General features: G+C 34.8%; 1 protein-coding gene across 11 annotated transcripts in view; it reads right to left on the minus strand.

Annotated features, from left to right (window-relative positions):
* Positions 1 to 601: 601 nt before the first annotated feature.
* Positions 602 to 12,515, minus strand: part of LOC127835370 (ATP-binding cassette sub-family C member 4-like) — a 93,495-nt gene continuing 81,581 nt past the window's right edge. For 9 of the 11 annotated variants that reach the window (XM_052361759.1, XM_052361754.1, XM_052361760.1 and 6 more), the window contains 6 exons: positions 11,328 to 11,525; positions 9,680 to 9,835; positions 9,222 to 9,311; positions 8,695 to 8,867; positions 7,888 to 7,993; positions 602 to 6,700 (listed from right to left, as the gene is read on the minus strand). In XM_052361759.1, coding sequence (XP_052217719.1) covers positions 6,065 to 6,700; positions 7,888 to 7,993; positions 8,695 to 8,867; positions 9,222 to 9,311; positions 9,680 to 9,835; positions 11,328 to 11,525 — 1,359 coding nt within the window. In that variant the 3' untranslated portion in view covers positions 602 to 6,064. The remainder of the gene's footprint in view (positions 6,701 to 7,887; positions 7,994 to 8,694; positions 8,868 to 9,221; positions 9,312 to 9,679; positions 9,836 to 11,327; positions 11,526 to 12,515) is intronic. The other 2 variants (XR_008028488.1, XR_008028487.1) reach the window with 2 other exon arrangements.

A 12,515-nucleotide genomic window follows, 5' to 3' on the forward strand; every position in this document is an offset into this window, starting at 1 on the left:
CAAATTTCTAAGTATAAAAAGGGCACATCATTCTGTCAAAATGCACACCAGAGTTATCTAACTTTGCCTGCCAAGTCCCCTTATGATAGTAAGTGTACCAAGTTTGAATGCAATAGCATTGATACTTTATGAGAAAAGTGGACCTAAACGCAAAACTTAACGAGACTGACGCTAATGCAAAGGTGATGACAATAGTTCTTTTTTTTTTCAAAAAATAGATGAGCTAAAAAATTCGTAAGTTCCTGTAGAGAAATATAGCAAAAGTCGGAAATGAAATACAGGTCAGGCATTGTAATTATTTCAAGTTATTTATTTTAACAATAGATGTTTTTGTTTTTGTCAGAAACACAATGCTCCCTAATGCGCCGCGTTGAAGCCATATATTTGACATTTGACCTTGACCTTTCACCACTCAAAATGTGCAGCTCAATGAGATACATATGCATGCCAAATGTCAAGTTGCTATCTTCAATATTGCTAAAGTTATGACCAAGGTTAAAGCTTTTTGACACATACAATGACAGACGGACAGACAGGCCAAAAACAATATATCCCCAATCATTCGATCCGGGGGCATAAAAAAGAACACAACAACTAAACGTAAATTGCAGTATGCATTTTATTATTTCAGCACGTTCTAAACGTCATGTTATCACCATTAACATCGCATAGATAAATGGAAAGCAACCTGTACCAAATAAAGTATTAAGCTGATAGACAGAACAATGCAGTGAAACATACATCTTAACAAGAGGACCATGCGTAAATACAATACACTTTACACAAAATTGACACTCCACAATACTGGCGGCAAGCTTTATGCCAAAGTTAACAAGAAGACAATGAGTGACCACGGCTCTCACCTTAGTAATTACCGGTAGGTCATTATGTCATATAAGATTGAAAATAATATTACCGAACAAATCTGATTTCTGACCTTATAATACGCTGATAAACAATTCGAAAGTGAAAGGACAAACACTACGTTCACCAGAAAGGGAAGGATCAAATAACAACCGAAGTCTATATCATTAAATAAAACAAAATGTTCATACAATTAAAGGATGCTGACCGGATAACTCCGTTCATAGCTCATTGAGCACAAAATGCTGAGCTTAATAGTACAGGGATCCTCAAAAAAGACTTATCACGTTAATGGAAAACAAGAGATGTGTTTGTCAGAAACACAATACCCCCTTTTGCACCGCTTTGAAAGAAAATTGCAAAATATCATATGGCAGGTTTAGAAATTATCTCCCTTTTAAAGCTTATCAATTCCCTTGGATTGTATTTTTTTACTTTTGACCTTGAAGGATGACCTTGACCTTTCACCACTCAAAATGTGCAGCTTCATGAGATACACATGCATGACAAATATCAAGTAGCTATCTTCAATATGCAAAAAGCTATGACAAAACTTTAATCAAAGTTAAAGTTTTGGGACACACACAATGACAGACAGACAGACAGGCCAAAAACAATATACCCCTGATCTTTCGATCCGGGGGCATAAAAACTACTTCTTTAATTTAAACATTCAATATAAACTTTATTGTTTTAGTCTACGAATCTTGCATATTTCACGTTTAAGGTATGATATCTGTAAACATTACCATTCAATATAAACAGTAAGACTATTAAACAACTTATTTTAGTGGGTTGTTGCAAACATAGATTACAAACTACCAACCAAGGATCATGAGATCGGATCTATTGGTACCAAAACACACAAATGATTTCACATTCAAATACATCTCAGGCAAAAAGAAAATGTATCTTACTTCCACTTACTAGCCAAAACATAAATATCTATTTAACATTCTTTATTATGTGTATATAATGTAATTTTACAGTGCTTTAAGAGAATATAATCAAATGTAGCAAACTTCCTTGTTTTACGGGTAATATGATAAAACAAGAGATTGCCAAGCAATATGGTCCCCTACCGGTGAAACTCCACCATTTTCAGAATGTTTATATTTTTTTATTTGTTGCCATAGCAACCATAATTATTGACATAAGAACAAAAAGAAATGACGTGCATAATCTCCATATTGCATTCTATCCATATTTTAAGTTTCATGAAAAAATATGAAGAACTTTTTAAGCATCGCAGGATCAAAAAAGTGTGACGGACAGACTGACATTGCGCAAACATTAAGTCCCCTCCGGTTTCACCGGTAGGGGACAATTACATAAACAATCAATCTGAATTATAAAAATAAGTTTAGTGTTGGCACATAAAAATAACAGTTGTTGGAGTTAGCGAAAATAAACAACCGTATTGACACCACAAGGTAGTTCATGTATCAAAATTAAAACATATCACCATTAAACTGATTGTTTTGTACCAATTAAACCACTGCCTCTCTCATTTCCATAACATAACTTTTGTAAAACAGAACGATAACCTTAAAAATATATGAAACTAAAATTAAAACCGTTAATGTCTGTTATATATAAATCTCTGATTAAATGCCCATTGTCATGAACAAAGTCAAATTTTATACTTATGCCTAAATAAAACAATACTTAAAATGTGAATTGCAAACACGATATAGTATCACAATATTTGGACATTAACCAATTATAGCAACACATAAAATCACATTTAAAAACAAGGGCCGTTTGTAAAACATGCATGCCCCCCAAAACGGCTGTCAGTTGTAGTGGCAGCCATTGTGTGAATACGTTTTTTGTCACTGTGAACTTGACCTTTGACCTAGTGACCTGAAAATCAATAGGGGTCGTCTGCCAGTCATGATCAATGTACCTATGAAGTTTCATGATTCTAGGCCTAATTATTCTTGAGTTATCATCAGGAAACCATGTTACTGTTTCGAGTCACTGTGACCTTGACCTTTGACCTAGTGACCTGAAAATTAATAGGGGTCATCTGCCAGTCATGATCAATGTACCTATGAAGATTCATGATCCTAGGTGTAAGCATTCTTGAGTTATCATCCGGAAACCATTTTACTATTTAGAGTCACTGTGACCTTGACCTTTGACCTAGTGACCTGAAATTCAATAGGGGTCATCTGCCAGTCATGATCAAGGTTCCTATGAAGTTTCATGATCCTAGGAGTAAGAATTCTTGAGTAATCATCCAGAAACCATTTTACTGTTTTGAGTCACTGTGACCTTGACCTTTGATCTAGTGACCTGAAAATCAAAAGGGGTCATTTGCCAGTCATGATCAATGTACATATGCAGTTTCATGATCCTAGGTGTAAGCATTCTTGAGTTATCATCAGCAAACCATTTCACTATTTAGAGTCACTGTGACCTTGACCTTTGACCTAGTGACCTGAAAATCAATAGGGGTCATCTGCCAGTCATGATCAATGTACCTATAAAGTTTGATGATTCTAGGCGTAAGCGTTCTTGAGTTATCATCCGGAAACCATTTTTCTATTTCAAGTCACTGTGACCTTGACCTTTGACCTAGTGACCTGAAAATCAATAGGGGTCATCAGCCAGTCATGATCAATGTACCTATAACACTGTATTATGTGAATTGGGAATAAGGCATCAATTTGGGAATAAATTGTGTTTTATCAAAAGTCAATAATATGCAGTTTTATATGTTGCATTTATCTAGTTTTACAAATTATAATTAAAACATATACTTGCATATATAATAGCATCATTTTGATTTTCCTTAAAAACTAGATTTTTTATTAATTTAAAAAAATCCTCATGAAATGAAACTGTGTCCATGCCGCGCATGGACACGGTTTAAAAAATTCACTTTAAATGATACAAATTCAATCACTGTTAATGCAAAAAGTCATGGAAAATTTATTATTAAGCTTAAATTATAGATAATATATTACACAAATATATGTAGATCATGAAATGAATAGCTTTGTTTAAGAAAATCACCAAAATGATGTCCATTCCCAGTTTGATGTCTTATTCCCAATTCACATAATACAGTGTTTTATGAAGTTTCTTGATCCTAGGCCTAAGCATTTTTTAGTTATCATCCGGAAACCATTTTACTTTTTCAAGTCACTGTGACCTTGACCTTTGACCTAGTGAACTGAAAATCAATAAGGGTCATCTGCCTGTCATGATCAATGTACCTATGAAGTTTCATGATCCTATGCCGAAGCGTTCTTGATTTATCATCTGGAAACCATCTGGTGGACGGACCCACCAACATGTGCAAAACAATATACTCCCTCTTCTTCGAGGGGGGCATAATAAGTAAATCACTAAAACAACTTTTACAAATAATAATAGGAGATACCAAAATACCACAATTTAAAATACAATAACTAACACTTAACACGTATTTTGTTTTGAAATGACTAGTTTCACAAATAAAAAAAATCCTGCTGTATATTAACCCAAAACATTAATCCTAAAGAATATTGACTAATTTGAAAGTTTTTTTTTTGAAAGTGTTCATTCTAAATGATAGTACAACCATATTCAGAAAATGCTATACATAGACTGAGAGTATGACATAGTCATCTTTGAAAAATCTAAAATAGTTATTTATCATTTGTTAAGCTATCAATAAACTAAGCATAATAATACATAAGCTTTCTAAATTATTAAAGACTTAATTTTTTTATAAATCTTTTGTGGTTCCATGAAGAATATGAACGATTTCAAATTGGTTATTTACTGTTTCAAACAGTGAGAAATAACAGCCAAAGAAACGGTTCTCATCATTTTTTAAAGGGACTTATTCTGATTCATTTTTTTATTAATGTTTTTTCAATGTAATTGTTCTTATTTTTTATTATGTAATGCACTTATTTCACAGGAATTTTATTGTATCTTCAATATTAAAAAACGTCAATGGAATTTATACAAGCCTCCATTAACTTGATTTGCAGGCAAGCACTTCATTTCACAAAGATTTATCAACTAAATGTGTCTGTTGTTGTTGAGATTTGTTAAAGTAACACATAATATTCTTCACATGCAAAACCAACAAAGATCAGGTTAAACAACTGGCACTTGTACAACTACAACCCTCCTTTTAGTAAAAAGCAACATGTTTAAATCTAACCTACAATAGGACTTTACATAAATTGTACCAATACAGAATAAAATAGGCCCAGTCGCCCATTGGTACTTAAAATTATATTACAGCTTAAACGCTAAAACATTTTTCATATTCCCAATGATTTATGGTAATTTTTCTTCCAATGACATTGGGATTTAAAATAATTATAACAAGAGATTGCCAAGCAATATGGTCCCCTACCGGTGAAGCTCCACCATTGTCAGTATTTTTTAAAATATATCTTTGTTGCCATAGCAACCAAAATTTTTGACGTAAGCACAAAATGAAACTTTTAAAGTTATCGCAGGATCCAGAAAAGTGTGATGGACTGACTGACTGACAGACAGACAGAGTGAAAAACCATAAGTGCCCCCCCCTCGGTTTCACCGGTAGGGGACAATAACATTCTCCTATGTTAATTTAAAATTACATAACTTTGTCATTTATGAGTGCACAAAAGTTGCTGTTAAGTCCATCCATCTGATATGATACATAATTTTGATGAAACATTTTAAATCGAAAAACCAGCATAATATAACCTTACATTAATGTGTGTACACATACAACCTTCCTACTGGCAAGAAATTTTAAACTATGAACTGAATGATAAAATAATGCTTGGTTAGTTTTACTAGTATTTAACCATTTTAACATGACAAGTTTCCCATAATATGTGGTTTTCTATTCAATCTTTTCCAACTAAACAAAATAAACTAAAACAATGTAACTAGAGTCACATTACACATAAAGGAAATATGTAAATATTTGATAAACAAGGTTTTGTAGGATGATTTTTTTTAAACTGGTATTTTCACAAATTACGACAGTTCATTATTTTTATTTTTATTAATCTTTATTATTTCCATTCAGGTAAATCTTTTATATAACGCAATCGCACACAAATTCCTTTAATATAATATTAACATGATTCAAAATATTCATAAACTGATACATGTATTTACCACCAACATTTTTGTCAACTTTTAATTGTGTATACAAGCCTGATGGATTTCTTAGAACAAATGTCCTTTCTTTTTATTTTCTATGTTCATCTTTGCTAAGGAGGTTTTCTGTTTCATTCGCTTCATCATTTTCATCTACTTTTCCCACATCCACATCTAGGTCATCTGCCTTCTTGCCATTATCAGCAAGAAGTTTTGATTTTTCTTCACTTTCAACTTCATCATCTACATCACCCACAGGTGTTTCACCTGTTGGGCCATCTACTGACTTAACTCCATTATCCATTTCTCCCACATCTACATTTAAATCTTCATCCTTTCCTCCAATATCTTGAACCGGATCTTTTGTTTCAGATTCCTCCCGACTAACTTTCTCAGCAGCATCTTCTATATCTTCCTCCTTATCACCAGTCCCATTTTCAGCCTCTTTTTCCTTACTCTCTGCCATTCTTAACTCATCGAGCTCTTCGATTGTCATGGCAACATCATGCTGGGAAATGGCTCGCATGATTTCTGCAAGATTGGAGGCTTGAACCTCTTCATTGATGTCATCTCTGTTCTTATTTTCGTAGGATTTTCTGGCAATTTCAATGAGGTTGGTAGTTTCTGTCTTCCCAGTCTGTTCTACAAGCTTTCGAAGCAGTCCCTCTGGCTTTTGTAGAAGAAGATGTGGTGCATCAAATTCTTCTATCTCTCCATCATGAAGGACCTGTTTTCAATCAGAACATGAGATGTGTTTGTCAGAAACACAATGCACCCTACTGCGCCGCTTTGAAGCAATATATATTACCTTTGACCTTGATGGATGACCTTGACCTTTCACAACTCAAAATGTGCAGCTATATGGGATACACATGCATGCCAAATATCAAGTTGCTATCTTCAACATTGCAAAAGTTATGGGCAATGTTAAAGTTTTCAGACAGATGGACAGACTGACGGACAGTTCAATTGCTATATGCCTCCCTACAAGGGCATAACAATTAATTGTCAACAATACATGGCAAAGGTTTTAAAGAAAAAGAACGTTATGTGTTTATTTCAATAATTAATGCAAACCCATTTATAATTTAGATGTTCATACAATTTAATAGATTTTTCTTTTTAAAGGTATTTTTGAAACATAATTATACATTCAGTTTAATGCAAAGTACTACATGCATGAATAATGCACAATAAATCAATGATATAAAGTTAAATCCAGTTAACCATGATATTTTGCGTAATTCATAATCATAATGTAGAATAGGTTGTTTGTTCTAATTTGTCTTTTTGCGGTGTGTATTAATATTAATAATTTCACATAAACAATTTATCATATTTTTATATTTTTTTGCGAAAATACCCATGGCTGATTTCCTGATATATGGAAAACTTGTCATCATAAGCATTTTTAGAATTATTAATAACCAATATATCCGGAAACAAAAGATGTGTTTCTGAGAAACACAATGCCCCCGACTGCGCCGCATTGAAGCCATATATTTGACCTTGAAGGATGACCTTGACCTTTCACCAATCAAAATGTGCAGCTCCATGAGATACACATGCGTGCCAAATATCAAGTTGCTATTTTCATGATTTGCAAAAGTTATGACCAAGGTTAAAGTTTTGGGACACACACATACAATGACAGACAGACAGACGGACAGACAGACCAAAAACAATATAACCCCGATCATTTGATCCGGGGGCATAAAAAGAAATCTTGCCATGTGTCTTTATCAGAACCATAAGTAACCAATAAATATGGATGTCTCTACAAGGAAGGAATCCAGCCATGTGTTTCTTTTATAACTATTAACTATTAACTATTAGAAATTTAGCGATCCATGTGGTGTCTTAATAATAACTAAATAAATAAGGATTGCCCTTCAAAAGTGAAGACTATCTCACCAGCAGTCTATCAGAGTCCATGATGGTGTGTAGCCGATGGGCGATGGTGAGCACGGTGCACTTCCGGAACTTCTCACGTATCGTCTGCTGGATCAGGCCATCAGTCCTGCAGGGGGAGGAGAGCATACAGATTTTGGGTATGAAATTTCACCATAGCTAAAAAGTCCCTCAGTAATATCTTAGAGGTAAGCTAACACACTAACACATTATATGGCAAATTCCAGGCAATCCACCAAGGTTCGTTAGCCTGCTCACACTTTTTCTGGGAAATTCAGCCATCACCAGTATAAAGTGTACTTACTTAAAGCAGAAAATTGTCGTACTTAATTTAGAGGTAAGTGAAGAATTAAGGGTTGTTAATATTATTTTAAACCAATCCTTGACTAGAGGTCGGGATGGGGAGCGGAGTTGTAAATGCTTAAATGACAGTACAGAATGAGCTGGCATATGAATTAATTTATTAATACTTGTGTTACTAGGATATAGTTGAATAAGTTTGGTAAGTTTCAGTTAGTGAATAAACCTGGAGGCTAGAACCATCAGGAAAAATCCTCCACAGGGAGGTGAATGCAAGTTATTCAATATGGTGTTTGTTTAGCAATCAGGAGGTCCCTTGTAAAATTCCCACTATGGAAACATTCTCAAGATCTTTACGCAAGACAAGTAGTGGTTCTACCACAAGTTTGGACTCAATAAACCTGAATGTTCAATCCAATTGAGTTACATGTAAATATATATGTTTTAGCTAAGCCCTGTGCTATTGAGACTGGCCGTTTTAACCAACCACAAAAATGCTATCCCACAAACCTCGGGTCAACATTTGCTGTTGCCTCATCAATCATGAGTATCTTGTTGTTTCTAAGAATGGCACGTGCCAGGCATATCAGTTGACGCTGACCCACGCTGAAGTTGATACCTCCCTCTGATACCTCTGTGTCGAGACCATGAGGAAGGTCCTCTACTGCGTTCTTTAATTGCACCTAAGAAAAATACATTATTTAATTAAATCATACAAGTTACTAGTATAATAAAAAAGGAAAATAATCTATGTGAAAAAGGGTTTAATGCATGTGTATTAAGTGTTGACCCTAATATGCCTGTGCAGTCCTCACAGGCTAATTAGGGACGACACTTTCCTCTTTAATGATATGTTTCTTTTAAGAGAGTCCCTTTTTAGCATAAATCAAGTTAAGGCAGAAAGTGTTGTCCCCGATTATTAGGCTAATCTGGGATGACACTTTACGCACATGCATTAAAACATCTTTTCACAGAGCACAGCTCATATCATTTTAAGGGCATGTCATGAAGATTGTATATACAGAAAACTGACCCACCTCTCCTAATGCTTTCCACAATGCATCATCACTATGGTTACTGAATGGATCCAAATTTCTGCGAAGTTTTCCAGTGAATAAAACCGGATCCTGAAATATAAGAAGAAATACTTTCATCACAATTTTATTCTATACATAGCCTTTATAATTAACAGTTGCTTATTTATTTAAATGTCAGTTTTCTCATATGTATTGTATAAAATGACCAGGGCTTATAAATCCAATAACGTTTCTTATAGGAGGAAGATTTGATAAAACAATTCCTTTTTTCAGTTTCATTGGTGTTTTAACTTAAGTAGTCTACGAGTTTATTGTTGGAGCACATGTTTGTTAGCAGTTATGAACACATGTACATATATACTATTTGCAATATAAGATTGAAAGTAACAAAAAGTGTAGGCAGTCATGCATAAGAATTCATAGAACCTTGTTCATTATAAAATGCTGACCACACCGACCTGTGGTATAATGGAGATCTGATTACGTAGATCATGCAGCCCTATCTGTAGTGTGTCCACGTCATCAATGGTGATGCTGCCTGTTGGCTCAACCAGACGGAACAGCATTGTGATCAGCGAGCTTTTACCAGCACCAGTTCTACCCACAATTCCAATCTACAGAAAAAATAGCAAGTTTCCATACAGATTTTTGTTCAAATAATGTTTGATAAAATAATTGCGATCAACGATCCTTCATCTGTCCCTGTTCTACCCATGAATCCAATCTGCACAACAAGATGTGTTTGTGAAACACAATGTCCCCCTATATGATGTTTGACATTGTAGGATGACCTTGACCTTGTGAAAGATGACCTTGACCTTTCACCATTCAAAATGTGCAGCTCCATGAGATACACATGCATGCCAAATATCAAGTTGCTATCTTCAATATTGCAAAAGTATTCATAAAATAAGCGATTTGGGCCACATATATTTGACCTCTGACCTTGAAGGATGACCTTGACCTTGACCTTTCACCACTCAAAATGAGCAGCTCCATGAGATGCACATGCATGCCAAATATCAAGTTGCTATCATCAATATTGCAAAAGTATTCATAAAATGAGCGATTTTGGCCACATATAATTTACCTCTGACCTTGAAGGATGACCTTGACCTTGACCTTTCACCACTCAAAATGTGCAGCTCCATGAGATACACATGCATGCCAAATATCAAGTTGGTATCTTCAATATTGCAAAAGTATTCATAAAATGAGCGATTTTGGCCACATATATTTGACCTCTGACCTTAAAGGATGACCTTGACCTTGACCTTTCACCACTCAAAATGTGCAGCTTCATGAGATACACATGCATGCCAAATATGAAGTTGCTATCTTCAATATAGCAAAAGTTATTGCAAAATGTTAAAGTTGGCGCAAACAGACAGACAGACCAACAGACCAACAGACAGACGGCAAAAACAATATGTCCCCCACTACTATAGTGGGGGACATAAAAAACAGGCCTTCTGACATAGAATAATTTTTAAACAAGCAAATTTTTTGAATTTATAACCCACGAGAAAATTTTTGTTTGACAGACGGACAGATGGAAGGACTTAAGAACAATGCCAATTATATATCCCTTATCCTTTGGCAGGGGATAACAAGAGCTGGTGAAACACAATGCACTTAAAGGTTGCACAGCAGCAATATCCCATTGAATACATCATGACAAAGTTATGGTTTGTTGATAATTGACAATGAACCAGGACTTGGGCATACATTTTTTCCTCTAAAATAACAGTCTTTGGGCCATTTATTCTCCTCTAAAAGCTTTCAGATATTGACCTGATTTTTGGTGTGTGAGTCAACCTGCATTACCTCAAAAAAGAGAAGGATTTTTCTAATGGCAATATCTTATCTATAATAACTGAACTGAATAAGTCTGGGAAACACCATAATTTTGATATATAATTGGAAGCGTTTCGAAACAATATATGGAAAGTGTAATTAAAAAGAAAATTAATAAGTCCAAGGCCTTTTTGAGAAACCCCCCACCACATCTTTATGATACAAACATTTTTATTAAATTATAAGCAGATAACAAAGACAATTTTTAAGTTTTAAACAATAGATATAGTAAGCCTAAATCACACGCACCTTTTCTCTGGCCTCTATGGTAAAGCTGATATTCTTCAGAACGGTGGGCGTGTCCGTCGAATACTTGAGACTGACCCTCTGCACAGAGATCCTGCCATGCTGCGGCCAATCTGGTGGGGGCTTCCTGTCATTAGGGGCCTCCAACGGGGCCTCAGAAGGTAGGCGAGAATAGTCAAGGACACGCTCCACTGATATCATCTGAAATAGAGTAAAGGCTCAACTGAGATGATCTGAAATAGAGGTGACACACTCAACTGAGTCCTGAAATAGAAAGGACTCACTCCACTGATATTATCTGAAATAGAGAAGACACGTTCCACTGATATCATCTGAAATAAGAGACAACACGTTCCACTGATATCATCTGAAATAGAGAGGACACGTTCCACTGATATCATTTGAAATAGAGAGGACACGTTCCACTAATATCATCTGAAATAGAGAGGACACGTTCCACTGATATCATCTGAAATAGCGAAGATGCTCCACTGAGATCATCTGAAATAGAGGACACACTGCACTAAGATCATTTGAAGTAGAATGTTGAGTATTCACCAAGATTAACACTTTCTTTCCCGAAGGAGTTGCTGTTCAGACAATAAATATGATTTGCTGTTTTTTATTGAGAAATAGTAGTTAGTTCAAACTGTTAAGCTAATTTGCTGTTGGTGACTGATAATCTCAATAGTTTTTTTCAATGAAGACAGAAAATGCAATTTAAAGATATGAAAGAAGAAAAACAATCTGAGGAAATAGACAGTCCTGAGAAGCTTTCGATATAAATTTGATCAAGTTTTATCAAGACTTGCTGACAAACTAAACATTCCAATATGTTTAAGCAAGATTAAGTCATAAATGTTGCCACTACAGGGGCCACACTATTTTTAGGAATCAACCTTAGTGGTGACCTTTTTGGATGCACATGACAATGATTAACGCAGCAAGATTAATATTCTCACCAAGTTTCATAGATATTCGTTTTGGAATGCACTTCTGCCCAATTTAAACCTTCAAAGTTTCATCAAGATTGAGTCACAAATGTTGCCCCCTAATAAGGTCACTAGGTTGTTCTAAGATATGATTTGATGACCTTGCTTTTTTATGTACAAAACCCATAATGAAACTATTTTTTAAACATATTCAAGATTAATATTCTGACCAAGTTTAATCAAGATTAAGTCATAAATA

The sequence above is a fragment of the Dreissena polymorpha genome, chromosome 6 (genome assembly GCF_020536995.1).
Source record: "Dreissena polymorpha isolate Duluth1 chromosome 6, UMN_Dpol_1.0, whole genome shotgun sequence".
Classification (NCBI taxonomy): domain Eukaryota; kingdom Metazoa; phylum Mollusca; class Bivalvia; order Myida; family Dreissenidae; genus Dreissena; species Dreissena polymorpha.